Source organism: Eubalaena glacialis, chromosome 3 (genome assembly GCF_028564815.1).
Source record: "Eubalaena glacialis isolate mEubGla1 chromosome 3, mEubGla1.1.hap2.+ XY, whole genome shotgun sequence".
NCBI classification, from domain to species: Eukaryota; Metazoa; Chordata; class Mammalia; order Artiodactyla; family Balaenidae; genus Eubalaena; species Eubalaena glacialis.
Window position 1 is genome coordinate 95,668,835 of NC_083718.1, and position 20,591 is coordinate 95,689,425.

Sequence of the window (20,591 nt, forward strand, 5' to 3'; positions counted from 1 at the left end):
ATAAAGGAACTAGAATATTTCATAGATTATAATCTGATATCAATTTTAATATGCATTTAGATATATAAATGTTCATGTATAATGATGTAATTAACTTGATTAAGTACCATCTATGTTGTTATTCATATAAATCAGAGAAATAATATTTTAATTTCTACTTTATGTGAAGCTTCCAAATTTAATGTAAATTTCTCATGAGGTTAATGTGAGCCATCACCCCAATTTCTTGTTTCTTATGTTTAAGAACATGTTATTTAAATCTTTGTTTACTCTTCTAACTCATTCTTCATACGTTTTGCATAAGATAATTTATGTTTACCATATCATCTACGTCTTGAAATGTTTTTCCTACAGTTATGCAGAAGGCATGGAGGGAAAGAAATCCTCCAGCTCGAATCAAAGCAGCCTATCAAGCTTTAGAATTAAACAATGAGTAAGTTTGAAATATATGGAAAATAAGTTTGTTTTGAAGGAAACCCAGGCAAGTGATTTTGTTTCCTTTTTTCTGTTCCTAAGACACCTGGAGTCATTAATAGTCCCCTTTCTCTTTTTGCATACTAGAGACAAAATTTGCAGTGTTCATTGACATTTGTGTTTTGCTTCTGAAATTGTAAACTTATCTATGGTTTTGAATAGAAATTATGCTAGAAATACTTTATAAAAGGGAGAATGCTGATCTGATTGGTGATAATACTTGATAATTAAAGAGTACTAAAATACTTAAGCCACCTGTTTTAATTTTGTTTTTCATTTAAGTCATTTATTTAAAGCATTCATTCAGTCCTGAGAACTGTAGTTGCTAGTAGGATTGGAGGCATGGGAAGGGAATTCAACATAAGTAAAACATGGCTCTAATTTAATTTTTTTTAATGTTAGCAGCTTTATTTTTTTATAGCTCCTTTTGTCAACTTTATATTTTGAAAAAACAAACTGTAGAATCTAAGTGAGCTTAATATTTAAATGGGACAGATCAATAAGTATTAATCTAATATTAAATAAGTGCCAAGAGTAAAAATATGGTTCCAGTTGGGATTAATCAAGGAATGCCTCCTGAATAATGTGAACTTAGCATTGTCCCTGTACCCGTCCTTACTCCCCTACCACAGATAATACTAATTCTTATTAAGAAGACTTACCGAAGGTGGAACAAAACTGGCAGTGTAGGGAACTCAACAAGCAGTGAATGAATTTTATTGAAACTCTGAAAACTAATCAAAGTTTATTGCAACCTGGAGAATGCTTAATCAGTTTTAAAAAATAGCTGAATTTCTGTAAGAGAGCTTTGTGGTGTTTTAACTTAACACTGACCCCATCCTCCACTCCCTAGCTCAGTGGCAGCCTTGAAGACAACAGTCTGTCTTCTGGGTATAATTCCTACTATCAAAGGAAGCAGAATGGACCTTTTCCTCAAAGAATTATCATTGTTTATTTTGACCTGTCTGGTTACTCTCTGAAGGACCAGCTCAAAGAGCTTGCCTATATTTTGGTTAATTCGAAACTCTCCCAGCACTGACACAGCTACACTGTGGGGGCATTGTTGAAAATATTTAAAGGCAAATGTATTAGCCAGTGCTGCCAGGATCAAGGGATAACAACTAGGGCAAACAATAGACAAACTAGAAAGCTTGGGAGGAAAGGCTGGGGAATGAGAAACTTTGGGAAATAAACGCTTTTAAAAGCTTCCACATATTCCTGGGAATCTCAAAGGCTCCACACATGCCCAAAGTTGGGCACCTGCTCAGAAAAGATTTGAGAAGACCCTAAGCTCTCATGTGTGTCTGACTTTCAGGTTCTGCACAAACAGAAAGTGAAAGCTAAGGCAGAGTTGTAAACTGCCTGACTGAATGTTGACGGTATGCCCCAGTACACACACAGAACCCATCTGCAAAGACTTGCTTTTTGTTTTGTTTTTGGTTTCAGGTGTTTAGGGCAATCTCTATCAAATCACTGACTAACCATTAAGCTAAAGGAGCATACACTTCACTGGTCACTCATGACAGAATACAAACTTTACAAAATCAGTTCAGAAAAGTCACAACTGTAAGCAACAACAGTAATCTCTGGGGAGGAGGGGAAATCTGATTTCTGGAGTTGCTAGATTATAATATTTAAAATTTCCAGTTTTCAACAAAAAAATTATAAGACATGCAAAGAAGCAAAATATGCCCTACACAGAGAAAAGAAGAAAATGAATAAAAACTGTCCTTGAGGAAGCCCAGACTTTGGACTTTCTAGATAAAAACTTTAAATCAACTATTTAAAATATGCTTGAAGAGGTAAAGGAAACCATGTATAAAGAACTAAAGGAAACCATGAGAATTATGTCTCACCATTAGAGAATGTCAGTAAAGAGATAGAAATAATAAAAAAGAACTAAATAGAAATTCTAGAGTTGAAAAGTATAACAAATTTAAAATTTCCTGTAGAGGTTCAGCAGCAGATATGAACAGGCAGAAGAAGGAATCAGCAAACTTGATTTAGGTAAAAAATAAAAGAATGAAGGAAAGTGAACAGAGCCTAAGAAACCTGTGGAACACTGTTAAACATACCTGTGCATAATGGAGTCCCAGAAAGAGAGGAGAGAGAGCAAAAGGGGCAAAAAGACTATTTAAATAAATAATTGCTGAAAAGATCCCAAATTTGATGAAAGATATGGATCTACACATCCAGGAAGCTCAGTGTACCCCAAGTATGACATACTCAAAAAGACATCCACAATGAGACGCATTATAATCAAGCTTTCAAAAGCCAAAGATAAGGAGAGATGGCTGAAAGCAGCAAGGAGAAGCAACTCATCACATATAAGTGATCCTGAAAAAGATTAAGAGCTGCTTTCTCATCAGAAACCATGTAAGGCAGTGGGATAACATAGTCAAAGTTCAAAAAAACAAAACAAAACTGTCAGCTTAGGATTCTATGCCCAGCAACCCTATCCTTCAAAATAAATGGAGAAATTAAGACATTCCCAGATAAACAAAAACAGAGTTCAGTGCTAGTAGACTTGTCCTACAAGAAATGCTACAAGGAGTCCTTCAGGCTGAAATAAAAGGATACTAGACAGTCTTGACTCCACACAAAACAATAAAGAATGCCAGTAAAAGTAACTACATAGGCAAATTAAAAAGTCAATATTAATTTTCGGGGGGTTTGCAGTTCTTTTTATCTATATGATTTAAAAGACAGCTATGTAAAACAGTCATTATAAATCTATGTTGATGGACATACAGTTTATAAAGTTGCAATTTGTGACCATAACAACATAAGTGATAGGGGGAAGAGCTATATAGGGGCAAAGTTTTGTATACTATTGAAACTAAATTAGTATTAATTCATACTAGATTGTTATCAGTTAAGATGTTAAATGTAATTGTTAACTGTTAACCACTAAGAAATAACAAAAAAAAATGTGATAAGTAATAAGGGAATCAAAATGGTATACCAGAAGATATGTATCTAACACAAAAGAAGGCAATAATGCAGGAATTGAGAACAAAAAAAAGGACATATAGAAAACAAATAGGAAAATGGCAGAAACAATTCCTTCCTTATCACTAAGTACTTAAACAGGTAAATAGATTAAACTCTTCAATTAAAAGGCATTGATTAGTAGAATGAATAGGAAAAAAAAGTAGTCCAACTATATGCTGTTTACAAGAGATTCTTTAGATACAAAGACACAAAGAAGTACAAAGTAAAAGTGTGTAAAAAAGTATTCCATGCAAATAGTAATCAAAGAGAGCTTGAGTGGCTAACCTGGTATCAGACAAAATAGACTTTAAGACAAAAACTTTTTACAAGACAAAGAATGACATTATATAATGATAAAAGAGGTTCAATTCATCAAGAAGATATAATAATTATAAACTTATATATGTCTAATAACAAAACGTATGAAGCAAAAACTGACAGACTTGAAGGGAGAAATAAAGAATTCAACAATAATAGTTGGAGGCATCAACACCTTATTTTCAATATTGGATAGAATAACTAGACAAAAGATACACAAGGAAATAGAAGACTTGAACAACACTATAAACCAACTGGACCTAACACATCTATATAACACTCTACCCAACAACATCTCAAGTGTACATGGAACATTCTCCAGGATAAATCATAATTAGGACATAAACAATTGTCAGTAAACTTAAAATGATTGAAATCATATAAACTATCCACCCTCACTACAGTGGAATGAAATTAGAAGTCAATAACAGAAGGAAATCTCGAAATTTCACAATATTGGAATATGTGGAAATTAAACAACCAACTCTTAAACAACCAATGAGCCAAAGAAGAAATCACAAGATAAATTAGAAAAATACTTTGGAATGAGTGAAAATGAAGACATAACATACCAAAAAATTATGAAATAGAGCAAAAGCTGTGAGTGATCAGAGGAAAATTTATAGCTGTAAATACCTTCATTAATAAAAAAGAAAGATCTCAAATCAAAAACTTAACTTTATACCTTAAGGAACTAGAAAATGAAGAGCCAACTAAACTCCAAGCAGAAGGGAGGGAGTAATAAAGATTAGAGTGATATAAACAAAACAGAGAATAGAAAAACAATAGAGAGAATCAGTGAAACTAAAGGTTGGTTTTTTTTTAAAAAGATCAACAAACTTGACAGACTTTAAGCTAGACTGACCAATTAAAAAAGAGAGAAACTCAGCTTACTTAAAATCAAGAATGAAACTGGGGACATTACTACTGACCTTAAAGAAATTAAAAATACTATAAGAGAATACTATGAACAATTGTATGCCAAATTGGCTAACTTGGATGAAATGGACAAATTCCCAGAAATGCAAACTACCAAAACTGACTCAAGAAGAAATAGAAAATCTGAATAGACCTATAACAAATGAAGAGATTAAATCAGTAATTTTAAAAATGCCAAACAAAGAAAGCTCAGGACTAGGTTGCTTCACCACTGAATTCTACCAAATTCTTAAAGAAGAATTAACACCAGTCCTTCTCAAACTCTTCAAAGGAATAGAAGAGGAAGCAATTCTTCCTAACTTATTCTGTGAGGCCAGTATTACTCTCATACCAAAACCAAAGAAAGACATCATAAGAAACAAAAACTACAGACTAATATTCACTATGAATATAGATGCAGAAATTCTCAACAAAGTACTAGCACACCAAATCCAGCAGCAGATTAAAAGGATTATACACCATGACCAAGTGGGATTATCCCAGGAAGGCAAGGTGGTTTAACATGTGAAAATCAGTCAGTGTAAGACATCACATTAATAGAACAAAGGACAAGACCCACACAATCATCTCTGTTGATGCTGAAAAAGTATTTTACAAAATCCAACACCATTTTATTATAAAAACAAATAAGGAATGTAAGGAAACTTCCTCAAACTGATAAAGGACATCTGTGAAAAACCTACAGCTAACTATGTACTTAAGACAAAGTCTGAAAGCTTGCTAAGATCAAGAATAAGGCAAGAAAGTCTGCTCTTGCCACTTCTATTTATTTTTTTAAAGTAATTATTTATTTTTGGCTGCATTGGGTCTTTGTTGCTGTGTGCGGGCTTTCACTAGTTATGGTGAGCAGGGGCAACTCTTCGTTGCAGTGAATGGGCTTCTCATTGCGGTGGCTTCTCTTGTTGCAGAGCACAGGCTCTAGGCATGCAGGCTTCAGTAGTTGTGGCTTGCGGGTTCTAGAGCACAGGCTCAGTAGTTGTGGGGGCACGGGCTTAGTTGCTCTGCGGCATGTGGGATCTTCCCGGACCAGGGCTCGAACCTGCGTCCCCTGCCTTGGCAGGCAGATTCTTAACCACTGCACTACCAGGGAATCCCACCACCTCTATTTAACATTGCACTGGAGGTGCTAGCCAATGCACTTAGGCAAGAAGAGGGGGAAAATGGCTTTCGTATGGGAGAGGAAGAAGTAAAACTATCTCTCTTCACAGATGACATGATCTTATATATAGAAAACCTTAAAGAATCCACAAAAAAACTATTGGAGCTAATAAAAGAGTTCAGCAAAGTTACAGGAGACAAGATCAACCTAAAATCAGCTGTTTTTTAATACATTAGCAATGAACAATCTGAAAAGGAAATTAAGAAAACAGTTCCATTTACAATAGCGTCAAAAATGTTAAAACACTTAATAAATTTAACCAAGGAGGTGCAAGACTTGTACACTGAAAACTACAAAGTATTATCAAAAGAAGTTAAAGAAGACCTAAATAAATGGAAAGACATCTTGTGTTCATGGATTGGAAGACTTATTATTGTTAAGATATCAGTACTTCTCAAGTTGATCTACAAATTCAGTGCAGTCTCCATCAAAATTTCGATTTCTCGTTTTGCAGAAATGGACAAACTGATCCTAAAATATGGAATTACAGGAGACCTCAAGTAGCCAAAACAATCTTGAAAAAGAATAAAGTAGGAGGACTCACTTCCTGATTTCAAAACTTACTGTGAACCTACAGTAATTAAATAATGAGAATAGCCATCTAGATTAATGGAATCAAATTTAGAGTCCAGAAATAAACCCATACATCTATGGTCAATTGATTTTTGACAAGGGTGCCAAGACCATTCAGTGGGGGAAAGAATAGTCTTTTCAACAAATGGTAACAGCTCGACAACCACATACAAAAGTATGAAGTTAGACCCTTAACACACACCATACACAATTAATTAAAAATTAAAGACCTAAATTTAAGAGCTAAAACTATAAAACTCTTAGAAGAAAACATAGGAGCAAATTTTCATGACTGTCAATTTGACAGTGGTTTCTTAGATATGACACCAAAAGCACAAGCAAAAAAGGAAAATTAGATAAATTAGACTTCATCAAAATTAAAAGCTTTTGTGCATCAAAGGATACTGTCAAGAAAGTGAAAATGCAACCCACAGGATGAGAGAAAATATTTGCAAGTCATATTTGATAAGGGGCTAGTTATCCAGAATATATGAAGAACTCTTACAACTCAATGACAGAAAGACAACCAATTAAAAATGGGCAAAGGACTTGGAATGTCTATTTCTTCAAGGAAGACATACAAATGACCGAAAAGTACATAAAAAGATGCTCAGTGTCATTCATCATAAGGGAAATGAAAATGAAAAACACAATGAGATACCCCTTCACAAGAGGCGTTTAACAGCAATAACAGAACAAAACAAAAACAAAAAATAGAAAGTGTTTATGAACAACCAAAATTTATTACCAAGTTTAAGCTCGTACTGCTCGCCACACGACAGGCCAATAATCAAGAGATGAGTTGTTGGGCAAGGAATAACGACTTTATTCGGAAAGGCAGCAAACCGAGAAGATGGTGGGCTCATGCCCCAAAGAACCATCTTGCCTGAGTTGGAATTCAGTCTTCTTTTATACTAAAAAGAGAGGGAGTAAAGTCGAACATTTTCTGGTTCCCATCAGCCTCCAGAGGGGATGTGTTAATTTCTTCCTCCCTGCAGTCATTCACAGGTGGGCCTGGTCAAGATGTTTCCTGTGAGCTAAACAGAAGTATTTTAGCATAATGCTCATTACCTGGGAGGCAGGGTTCTGAGAGATGGGTCATTATATATAACTTAAGCTTATAGGCAACATCCCTATAGTGATTAATTTGTAATAGAATACAAATGTTCTTCCCTATTACAGAAAGTATAGGGAAAGATACGGAAATGTGATGTAAAGGGACATACCCCAAAGAAAATACTTGTTTTACCATTTTACTTAAAATTGCCTTGCTTGCTTTCTTTATAGCTGTGCTACTGCATATGTTCTGCTGGCTGAGGAAGAAGCAACAACTATTGTAGATGCTGAAAGGTTATTTAAACAGGCACTCAAGGCAGGAGAAACAATTTACAGGCGGTCACAACAGTGCCAGCACCAAAGCCCTCAGCATGAAGCTCAATTGAGTAAGCGAATTTGAACTAATTTTCCCCTGTCTTTTAGTTCCTGCAACTGCCTGTTTTATGTGTAAAACACAAAACAACAAAAATTTTAAAAAACTTAATACTTAAAAGTTAGCTACTTTTCATAAGAGATAACACATTTATTCAAATCAGCAAGACAGAAATGTATATTAGCTAGAGAATGCTTGTGGAAGGGAACAGATCTGCTCTGGTTATTGAGAGATGTGCTGCTCTGAAACTTAACAATAATTTATTTCATGCGACAATTGGGCTGGTCATTGGAGAAACACAACTCAAAAATATTCAAGATTCAAGAGAACCTTCTAGTGATGATAAGGAGCTATTACCTTTATCCTCACCCTTACCCAAGCAATAGTAGAGGTATATCATTTGGTTTGCTCTTCAGACAGTATATATCTCCATACAGTGCCAGGGAGTGGCCCTTCAGCACAAAACCAGCCTTACACTTGATATTGACTATTTCTTTGGTGGTTTTTTCTCTATGACATGTTTGAGACCATATGGGCCATAGCAACTGAGGTCCTTTCTTTCCACTCTCAGGCATACTCTCCCAGTTGTGATCGAGACACTTTTACCAAAGATGTTAGAATCTGTAATGCTGCTGCTTCCTGCTATTTTGTGTGGCCAGAGGGCTTTAGTTTCATGATTTTGGCAGATAGTGGGCAATAAATTGAAATATGTTTATATAATGCATTATCTGCTGGGAGTTAAGTTCTAAATCTTTTGTTTGTGTAAATTAAAATTAGGATAATGTTTTCTCTCTAAACTAAATATTGATGTATATTGTATATTTCATTAATGCGTGTTGTTATAACACACAACTGTGGGAATATGTAATTTTGCAGTCTGGAACTAATGAAACTACATCTGTAAAAAAGTCATGCCATTTGTCCTTATATAATCTCAGATATAGTTATGAGATAGTTCCAGAAATACTTGTTAGCCCTTTCTAGAAGTAGTTTTGTAGTTTGTTAGTTACTTGCTGTTGACCAAAAATTTACGCTAGCATGGAAATTTTGTTTTGAATATCTTTTGTCAGCTAAGATAATAGAGAATATTAAAATAGTAGATTGTTTATGCAGGAACTTAATAATGTTATTTCTTCCTATTAATGTATGTCTTTTATTTTAATAGTAAAATCTACTTGCCAAGTATACACAAATTACTTTATGTATACTGTACTCAGATTACTTAATGTTAGAGGCAAAAGTAATTCTATATATATATATTTTTAAGCTTTTAATATAAAAAACTTCAAACATCTATAAAAATAGAGCAGTATAATGAACCTTCGTTCATTGTTCATCACCCAAATTCAGCAATTATTAATATTCTTCCATTCTGACACAATTTAATTTTAATTGAACCTCCCAAAGTAAGCAAATAAAATTAACGGATGATATGTTAATGAAGTAGCAGGTCATAATATAAAAGTGATAGCTTGGTGTCATTTGTTGTTTTTCTAAATAGGGAGAGATACCAATGTACTGGTGTATGTTAAAAGAAGACTGGCAATGTGTGCAAGAAAATTAGGAAGAATAAGAGAAGCAGTAAAAATAATGAGAGATGTAAGTAAATTTGATGACTCAACCTTTATCTTTATTCCTTCAAAAACAAAATGTGTTTTAAGTTGCCAGTTAAGCTAATGCAGAATCACTATGTGTTTTCCTTTTTTTTTTTTTTTTTAACATTGATTGATTGATTGATTGATTGGCCATGCTGCCCAGCTTGCGGGATCTTAGTTTCCTGACCAGGGATCGAACCCCGGGCCCCAGCAGAGAAAGTGCCGAATCCTAACCACTGGACCGCCAGGAAATTGCCCAGAATCATTGGTTTTTTTAATTGATAGTTTTATAACAAGATATTTATTTAATATACATAGATTTCTTAGAGGTTGAGTCTCCACAGTTTTAAGAAACAAAAGAATTTCTACCTCAGTGAATCTGATTCAGCTCTATTGAGTTCCTTTTGTATAATTTTAATCTTTTTTCTTTTTAACATACAGTTGATGAAAGAATTTCCTCCTCTTACCATGTTGAACATCCATGAAAATCTCCTAGAATCACTTTTAGAATTACAGGCCTATGCAGATGTCCAAGCAGTTCTAGCAAAATATGATGGTGAGTGATAATTCTCTTAGTTGATAGCATGGTTAAAGTATTTTTTTTTCTATTAAGTAATCATAAATGTGATCCTACTCTGGTATTTCTGTGATTTTCTCTTTGCATTCTTACCAGTCAGTATCTAGTATCTGTGGATACAAGTTGCTATTAAGTATCTTCTTTTTCAGTACTTTTGGTAGCAAAAGTCTGCAAGGAGGAACTTTCCTTCTCTCAAGATGTATTCATTTGTTTATTGAGCGCCTAATGTGAGTGAGGCGCTTGGAATACAGTGGTGAATAAGAAGACATGGACTTAGCCCTCGTAGAATTTACCATTTAGTGGAACATACAGACAAATGAATAGTAGTTATATTGAGGCATAGCGTGTTAGGTGAGGTAATAGAAAAGTATGGGGTGCTATGCACTTCATTTGTTTTGGAGTGACAGGGAAGGCTAACAGAAGTTGCTTAGAGTATATATAAGAGTAACTCAGAATAACATTTTACAATGCTTTTTAGTTACAAAGTGTAATTTATTATCTCATCTGATCCTTATAACAATCTTGTGAGGTGGTAGGACAAGTACAATATTTTTACTGTTTCCGGTTAGTAAATAAGAAAACTGGAGTAGAAGAAGGTTAAGTGATTGGGTAAGTAAGGTCTTCTAGCCAGTAAGGGGCAAGCTTGAACTTAAATTTAGGTATTCCATTTGTTTGTTTACTAGTCTCCCAGCAGTAAGTAAGAAGTCAGTATATGTTGGCTATTTTTATTATTATATGATAACAGTGCCAGTTTACCACAAATGGAGTTGGGAGAATTTTTGAGAAGCATAGCCTTTCTCCTCATTCTGAGTGAGGCATCAGCTTTTAACCCCAAGCTGAAAACATCCTAACTAGCATAATATTTCTGGTCATATCTTTCACTGTATTAGAACACATATAAGTCACTTATTCACACTCTCCTGTTGTAAGCTCCTACCCATTAGCTTGGGAATCTCCATGACTTGGAAAGTTTGAAATGTGTTACACTTGGAAAGAGAAGTTTATTTCTTTTAAACATCTGGAATTCTTAGGAAGTGCTTTAGAGTAGTATAGGCTCATGGAGAAATTTGTGAGAAATTCTTTCCATATGTTACTTATCAGATGCATGACCTGCTTATGATACTTATGATGAACAAGCTTAGGGACTGAATATGAAAAATCAGATAGGACCTATTCATTAAAAATAAAATAAAACTAGCAACTTGGATATGCTTCTGTGTTTTCAGTTATTTTTATGAGTCCCCAGTTTTTACCCTTCTAGAATCCTGAAAAAGTTAAAAGCAAGTTTACTTCTTTAGTTCTCCATTTGCTGGTATAACTCTGTGGAATCTGGAAAGAGAGTTCTGTAGTCTTACTCTCCCAATAACATTATTTTGGTCATTCTTTAAGAAAGAACTTATATAATTAATTTCATTGTAGTTCTCAATTTCTTTTTATTTTATAAAAAATCATCATTTAAGAAAATGTAGAAAGTGCAAAAACATCGGAAGAAGAAAAAAATGAAAACCACCCATGATTCTATCACCTGGATTTAACTACTATTAATTTTTTTAACATTTATTTATTTATTTATTTAGGCTGTGCCGGGTCTTAGTCGTGGCATGTGGGGTCTTCGTTGTGTCACGCAGGATCTTTAGTTGTGGCATGTGGGCTTCTTAGTTGCGGCATGCGTACTCTTAGTTGCGGCAAGCATGTGGGATCTAGTTCCCCAACCAGGGATTGAACCCAGGCCCCCTGCATTGGGAGCGTGGAGTCTTACCCACTGAGCCACCAGGGAAGTCCCATTAATTTTTTTTTTTAATCTTAGTTTTTCTCTGTGAGTAACTGGAGTTTTTACATAGTTCTATCTATACAATGGCTTTTTCCTTGGATAGTATTATTATAAGCAGCTTCTTATAAGCATTTGTTGAGTACTTTTTACCATTGTATGAGGGCTTTCACAGACATGGTTTAACTTAATCTCTGCTAGAAAAGTACCATTTCTCTATTTTGGGAAAACTGAGGTTAAAGAAGTTGCTGCTAGTTCAAGGATGCATAGCTGGTAAATAGTAGAATCAAGATTCAAACTCAGGTTTTCCAATTATATGTCCATGTGCTTTTACTACTATATTATATCCATTGAATTTGAACTATGAATTATTCTTATTAGAAATTGTCTTAAGATATTTTTGTGATTCTTACCTAAATTAAAAATTATTATTATAGATATAAGCCTTCCAAAGTCAGCAGCCATCTGTTATACAGCAGCACTATTGAAGACAAGGACTGTTTCAGATAAGTAAGTAGTTATGAAAACTATAATAGTTTAGAAAGACTGTTAAACTCAATATTGTTTTTCATCCACTGACTTTAAACAGTGCTTTTTTTTTTCCCTACTTCCTGCTGAATAACCCTTGATCTTATGGGGCTTAGAAGCTTCTTACTATGTGTTGTGGAAAGAGCAAGGTTTTTAGAGCTAAGTAAACTTGGGTTCAAATTCAAAGTCTACAGCATACCAGCTGTGGAACTTCGGTCAAGTTAATCAGTTTGAGTTTCTTCGTTATCTGTAAAATGAGAATAATAATACTGTAGGGTGGTTGTGTGAGGATTATATGTGTTAAATGACCAAAGCAATGCTAGATAGAACGTACGTCCAGTACATAGTAGCTATGATGGTAATGGTAAGGTGTGTGGTAGGGAAATAGGTTTCATGTTATCTGTTCTGAGATTATAATTCTGAGTTATTCTGATTTCCTTGTATTTTTGGCTGTCCTTAATGAATTTCTCTTCATTCCACAGGTTAGTTATTCAGAAACCAACCAAATGGCAACTGCTTTCTTTCACCTTAGATTACTGTGGCTTGATATGAATTAGAATGGACTGTTCACAGTCTGTGAACAGTGAAAATTTGATAAGAATGTACTTCTATTTCATGAGATTCTCTCGATGTCCCTGTGTAGCATTTCTTATTTTATTACTTTGCCCAAAGTGTGCCTTTAATGGACTTCTGAAGGCTTTCTTCACCTTAACTTGAAGATTTCCATTTCTTATGCTGCCTTCCTTTATATGTTGAACCAAAGGCTTTACTTTTATGTTTAGTAGCTATTTGGCTTTGACTTTGGCCATCACCAGAAACCTCTGATTTAGGGGGCTAGATTATGATCTCAATTAATTAATTGATTAAAATATTTATTTAAATATTTATTTCTTCATTTTGTGGTTTTCTTATAGATTCTCTCCAGAAACAGCCTCCAGAAGAGGGTTAAGCACAGCAGAAATTAATGCTGTGGAAGCAATTCATAGAGCTGTGGAATTTAATCCTCATGTTCCAAAAGTAAGAAACTTTATGATAGAAATACTATTTTTATTTAAGTTAATCAAATTGACAACAGTGTATAGACCAAAGTTTGGGTCTCCGTAATTTGAGGCAGAGTTGTTTTAGTCTGCTATATTTTGATGCTTAGTGTTAGCCCTAAAGGGGATGTTAAAAAGAATTTAGAAAGGTGGATAGGAGCAGTATTTCAGTATAGGCTTTATAATTGCTGTCAAAATAAAATTTGATGTACAATATGTTCACTTAGCTGTTCCTTTTACTATAGTTATAGAGAAGAAATAAAATGGCTTGGTCCTAATAAAAGATCATTCATATTTCAGATCATTAAATCAAATTTCCTGTTACTATAAAAGCTTTTTACATCTAGACAGGTGCTTTTGAATGAGGGCTGGGTAGACAAAGACTGAAGACAAATAGATTAAAATAATCAGTGTTAGGAAACAGATGTGAAAGTTCCCAGAAAAACTGCTGAGTTGATGTTTACTTAGTCCCAGATGAACTGTACTCATCTCATTTGTCTTAATATTGTACACCTTGCAGACATACAGATCATTGGTTAATCTTTGTGTGTTATAACCCAAGGTGAAATTTTGGGTTTTAAAAACAATGCCCCAAGTTAGGGAGTATAGAATATTCAAGAATATGCCTTTGTTTAAAAGAGTAATTGTAACTGTTGATTCCAGTATAATATGTTAGTGGAATTTGGAAACTAGTAAACATTAAAGGATTAACCTCTAAAAAATAATCTCAGAGAAATTCAAGTTGTAAGTCTGTTAGAGTAAGTAAAGACAGAGTCAAGAATATTACTGAAATCTAAGGATGAGAGTCAACAAATATTTATGCCATTCTCTCATTAAGTGAAACTGGTCCCATAAATTTCAATAAAAATTTTAGTGTGAATTGTAATACATATACAGCAAAGTGTAAAAAACAGAAATGTGTATCTTAATGATTTATTATAAAGCAAATGAGTGGAAACTACCACTGAGGTCAAGAAACAACATTGTCAGCCCCCAGAAACCCACCTGCCCTTTCCCAATTACAACTTCTTCCCTCCTGCCTAAACGTAACCACCATTCTGACATTAATTATGTTTATTAATTATGTTTTTCCTTCTTTTCTTATATTTTTAGTCTATACTTTCCCTTTATTGCTGGCTTTATAAAACAAGTTAAGGAATTATCCCTCTTTTATCATTCTCTGGAATAATTTGTGTAAAAATTAGAATTATTTCTGCCTTCAGTGATTGGAAGAATTTGCTGATAAAGCCGTCTGATTTTGGATTTTTCTTTGTGAGAAGAATTTTCATTACAAATTTCATATCTTTAATAGTTTAATTACAAATTCAATTTCTTTAACCATTCCATAACTATTCACATTTCTTGTTTCTTCTTGTGTTAGTTTTTGGTAAGTTGTATTTTTCTAGGAATTTATTACATCAAAATTTTCAAATTTATTGGCATAAAGATTTCATAAAATCCTTTTATTAGCTTGTTAATATGTGCAGAATCAGTTGTAACATCCATTTTTTAATTCATAACACTGGCTACCGTTTTTTTTGCCCCTCTATTGGATTCCTCAGGGATTTATCAATTTTATTAGTCTTTGTGAAGAACCAACCTCTGGCTTTCTTGATCTTCTTTACAGTTTGTTTTCTGGTTCATTCATTTCTGCTCTTTACGGCCTTCTTTCAACTTTCTTTGGCCCCATTTTATTTTTTTTATTTCTTGTATCTTCTTTTTGTTTTTAATTAATTATTTTTGGCTGTGTTGGGTCTTCATTGCGGTGTGTGGGCTTCTCATTGCAGTGGCTTCTCTTGTTGCAGAGCACGGGCTCTAGGTGCGCAGGCCTCAGTAGTTGTGGCACGTGGGCTCAGTAGTTGTGGCTCGCAGGCTCTAGAGCACAGGCTCAGTAGTTGTGGCACACGGGCTTAGTTGCTCCGTGGCATGTGGGATCTTCCCTGACCAGGGCATGACCCTGTGTCCCCTGCTTTGGCAGGCAGATTCTTAACCACTGAACCACCAGGGAAGTCCCTCTTGTATCTTCTTATAAAGGTATTTAACTCATTAATTTTTAGTCTTTCTTTTTCTAACATACCCATTTAAGTCTATAAACTTCTCTCTAAGTACAATTTTAACTGCATACTATAGCGTTATTTTTTTTATAATTTAGTTCAAAAATATTTTCTAATTTCCACTATGGCTTCCTCTTTGATTTAGAGGTATATTTATTCCATTTAGATGTGTATTTCTTAATTTTAAAACATATGAAAATTGTCTTTTTATCAATGATTTCTGACATAATTGCATTGTGGCCAGAGAACATACTCTGTGTGATATCACCCCTTTGAAACATTTTTTAATTCTTGAATTTCTATTTATTTTTCACATCTCTTATGTTATTTATAGGTTTGAATTCTCTGCCAAAAGTTTAAATATAATCTATTATCTCTTTGAAAATAAAGTAGCTATCTTAAAGTCTTTCTCTGATAATCCCAATATCTAGAACGTCTCTGTATCTGTTTTTAATATCTGTTTTTTTCTGCTGCATCATGTTCATATTGTCTTTTCTCTTACGCCTGATTTTCTTTCACTATGTGCCAGATATTTTGTTTGAAAAATTGTAGAAATAGCTTAAAATCTCAGATAATATTATATTCCTTCATAGAGGATTTTCCTTGCCCTTAGATGCCTGGAAGAAGCATTGGTAGGACAGGATCACCTTAATTCAGTTTCAGGGATTGAAATTTTCTGATCTACCTGGATGACTTGAAACTGGACTGCAGTCCATGAACGTTTCAGTTTATTTCTGGTTCACCCTTATTCCTAAGATGCAGCCTTTCAGAGTCCCAGTCCAATCCTGAGGGCTTTGCTAGGCTCTCACTCTTGACAGGCCTTGGACTTCAACTTTTGTTCCTGTAGCCTTATGAAACTGGCAGAAATACTGAACAGCCTCCTAGCTATCTTTTCCAGAATTGTCAAATGTCCCTATAGTGAAAGAAGCCCCAGGTGTGGCTTACTTCTGTGCTTTCTGCCGTCTTTGGACTGTGGCCTGGTAATTCTCTACCCTTTGTTAATTCTCTGATGTATTTGATTCAATTTTTTAAAATTGACAGCTTTTCTAGCTGTCTGGGAGGGTTCATCTGAGTTACCCAGTCTTCCATTACTGGAAGCAGAGGTCTAAAAATACTTGTATATGAAATGCTCTGCTCTCTCATGCTGCAGAGTGGTTAAGAGAACGGATTCAGCAACTAAACTGCCTACATTTGAATTCTGGCTCCACTACTTCCTAGCTGTATTACCTTGGACAAGTTACTTAACTTCTCTAGACTTGAGTTTCCTCATTTGTAAACTGGGGATAATATTCCCTACCTTTAGAGTTGTTATTAAGATTAAATGAGTGCATATCTTTAAAGTGCTTAGAAGAGTGCCTAACACGTAGTAAGCTTTACAGAAGTGGTTGTTATTGTTATTACCCAGGATGGGGTGGAAATCTGTTCCTTGTGTGAGAAGATAAGCAGCAGTTATTAATCAGAACTATTCAAATTAAATACACCATTGATACCTAAAAATTTTATTTAATTCCCACTCAAAATAACAAAATAGGGATTGTCTCTTCCCTGTGGTTGTTTTTTTCTGCTTTAAAAACCCTCTTACGTAAAATGTATTCTCAGCAGTAACAATTCTTTTTTTTTTTTAACATCTTTATTAGAGTATAATTGCTTTACAATGGTGTGTTAGTTTCTGCTGTATAACAAAGTGAATCAGCTATACATATACATATATCCCCATATCCCCTCCCTCTTGCATCTCCCTCCCACCCTCCCTATCCCACCCCTCTAGGGGGACACAAAGCACTGAGCTGATCTCCCTGTGCTATGCAGCTGCTTCCCACTAGCTAGCTATTTTACATTTGGTAGTGTATATATGTCCATGTCACTCTCTCACTTTGTCCCAGCTTACCCTTCCCCCTCCCCGTGTCCTCAAGTCCATTCTCTACGTCTGCATCTTTATTCCTGTTCTGCCCCTAGGTTCTTCAGAACCATTTTTTTTCTTTTAGATTCCATATATATGTGTTAGCATATGGTATTTGTTTTTCTCTTTCTGACTTACTTCACTCTGTATGACAGTCTCTAAGCCCGTCCACCTCACTACAAATAACTCAATTTCGTTCCTTTTTATGGCTGAGTAATAGTCCATTGTATATATGTGCCACATCTTCTCTATCCATTCATCTGTCAATGGACACTTAGGTTACTTCCATGTCCTGGCTATTGTAAATAGAGCTGCAATGAACATTGTGGTACATGACTTTTTTTGAATTATGGTTTTTGCAGGGTATATGCCCAGTAGTGGGATTGCTGGGTCGTATGGTAGTTCTATTTTTAGTTTTTTAAGGAACCTCCATACTGTTCTCCATAGTGGCTGTATCAATTACATTCCCACCAGCATTGCAAGAGGGTTCCCTTTTCTCCACACCCTTTCCAGCATTTATTGTTCATAGATATCTTGATGATGGCCATTCTGACTGGTGTGAGGTGATACTTCATTGTAGTTTTGATTTACATTTCTCTAATGTTAGTGATGTTGAGCATCCTTTCATGTGTTTGTTGGCAATCTGTATATCTTCTTTGGAGAAATGTCTGTTTAGGTCTTCGGCCCATTTTTGGGTAGGGTTATTTGTTTTTTTGATATTGAGCTGCTTGTGTATTTTGGAGATTAGTCCTTTGTCAGTTTCAGCAGTAACAATTCTGATGGTGTGCATTGTGCATTGGTTTTCAAAAGTACTGCCAGAGCCACATGGGTGAGGGGAGGGTAGCGGAAATCCCAGGCATTGCCCAAATTATAAAAATAAATTGTTGGATATGTAATATATATTAACCTTCATATTGAATCTGTCTAAATAATCTGTGATGCTTTTAGTGATACTTGTTTTGAGTTTAAAAACCCACGCACACATATAGTGAAATACTCCAATATACTTCTGAGAGAAATTAAAGAAGACCTAAATAAATGGAGATATATACCATGTTTGTGGATTAGAAGACTAATTATTGTTAAGATCACAGTTCTCCGCAAATTGATCTATAGATTAAATGCAATTCCTATTAAAATCCTAGTAGACTTGTTTGTAAAAACTGACAAGCTCATTCTAAAATTTATATGGAAATGCAAAGGATCTAGAATAGCCAAAACCATTTTGAGAAAGAACAGTAAGGTTAGAGGGACTTATACTACCCAATTTCAAGACATTTTTAAAGCTACAGTAATTAAAATAGTATAATATTGGCATGAAGGTTGAAATGTAGATCAATGAAAGACAATAGAGAATCCTGAAATAAACTCACATAATTTTGGTCAGTTGATTTTCAACAAGAGTTCCAATGCAATTCAATGGGGAAAGGATAATCTTTTCAACAAATGGTGCTGGAAAAATCAGGTGTCTATATGAAAAACAAACAAACAACCTAGACCCTCTCCTCATGCCAAATAAAAAATTAACTCAAAATGGATCAAAGATCTAAATGTAAGAGGTAAAATTATAAAACTTCTAGAAGGAAACAGAACTTGGGTTAGGCAAAGATTTCTTCAAAAGCATGATCAATAAAAGAAAAAAACTGATAGATTGGACTTCTTAAAATGTTTGCTCTTCAAAAGTTATCATTAACAAAATGGAAAGATAAGCCAAATGACTGCAGGTCATTTATCTCTTAAAGTTTGGTATCCAGAACTTACAAAGAACTCTAATAACTCAGTAATAATAGGACAAAGAACTCAATTAAAACATGGACAAAGGATTTGAATAGTCACTTCATCAAAGAAGGTTTATGAATTAGCTATCAAAGAAGGCACATGAAAAGATACTCAGCATCATTAGTCATTGGGAAAACACAAATTAGAACCACAGTGTGATACTACTTTATATCCACTAGAATGGCTATACTCATATAGACTGACAATATCAGGTGTTGGCAAGAATGTAGAGAAAATGCGTATATTGCTGCCAGGCATTTAAAATAGTATAGCTACTTTGGAAAACAGTTGTGTAGTTAAACATATACTTACCATATGATCCATCAATTCCATTCCTAGGTACTTACCCAAGAGCAATGGAAACGTATGTCTATACAAAGACTTGTATGAAAGTGTTCATAGCAATATTATTCACAATAGCAAAAAATTTGAAACAGTCCAAAGATAGGTGAATGAATAAATAAATTGTGATATATCCACATAATGGAACACTTCTTAGCACTAAAAAGGAACAAAGTATAAGTACATGCAACAACATAAATGAACCTCAAATACTTTATGCCAAGTACAAGAAACCAGACGCAAAAGACAACATATTGGGGACTTCCTTGGTGGCGCAGTGGTTAAGAATCCGCCTGCCAATGCAGGGGATATGGGTTTGAGCCCTGGTCCGGGAAGATCCCACATGCTGCGGAGCAACTAAACCCGTGCGCCACAACTACTGAGCCTGCGCTCTAGAATCTGTGAGCCACAACTACTGAAGTCCGCATGCCTAGAGCCCATGCTCTGCAACAAAGAGAAGCCACTGCAATGTGAAGCCCGCGCACTGCAACAAAGAGTAGCCCCCGCTTGCCGCTAGAGAAAGCCCACGTGCAGCAACAAAGACCCAACACAGCCAAAAAATAAATTAAAAAAAAAAAAAAAGACAACATATTGGGGACTGCCCTAGTTGCGCAGTGGTTAAGACTCTGTGCTCCCAATGCAGGGGGCCCGGGTTCAATCCCTGGCCAGGGAACTAGATCCCATACACGTGCCGCAACTAAGAGTTTGCATGCCACAACTAAGGAGCCGGCAAGTCGCAACTAAGGAGCCTGCCTGCCGTAACTAAAGGAGCCCACCTGCCACAACTAAGACCTGGCACAACCAAATAAATAAATAAATATTAAAAAAAAAATTATCATCAATACTTACTGTTGAGCCAAGGAGTGTATTATATTTCCTTAAAAAAAAAAAGAGCATATTGTATGATTCCATTTATATGAAATTTATGAAATAGGTAAAACTATAGACACAAAAGGCAGATCAGTGGTTTCCTGGGGCTGTGGGTAGGAGTGGAGATTGACTGCAAACAGGCATGAGGGAACTTCTTATGGTGATGGTTGCACAACTGTATGAATTTAGTAAAAATCATTGAACTGTATACTTAAAATGGTAAATTTTGTGATATATAAAGTATACGTCAGTAAA

At 34.9% G+C, this 20,591-nt stretch overlaps 1 protein-coding gene across 6 annotated transcripts in view; it reads left to right on the forward strand.

Moving 5' to 3' along the window:
• ST7L (suppression of tumorigenicity 7 like) overlaps positions 1 to 20,591 on the forward strand; it is an 89,211-nt gene that overhangs the window by 18,801 nt on the left and 49,819 nt on the right. For all 6 annotated transcript variants that reach the window (XM_061183692.1, XM_061183691.1, XM_061183687.1 and 3 more), the window contains 6 exons: positions 355 to 433; positions 7,745 to 7,899; positions 9,388 to 9,485; positions 9,923 to 10,037; positions 12,264 to 12,336; positions 13,269 to 13,371. In XM_061183692.1, the coding sequence (XP_061039675.1) occupies positions 355 to 433; positions 7,745 to 7,899; positions 9,388 to 9,485; positions 9,923 to 10,037; positions 12,264 to 12,336; positions 13,269 to 13,371 (623 nt within the window). The remainder of the gene's footprint in view (positions 1 to 354; positions 434 to 7,744; positions 7,900 to 9,387; positions 9,486 to 9,922; positions 10,038 to 12,263; positions 12,337 to 13,268; positions 13,372 to 20,591) is intronic.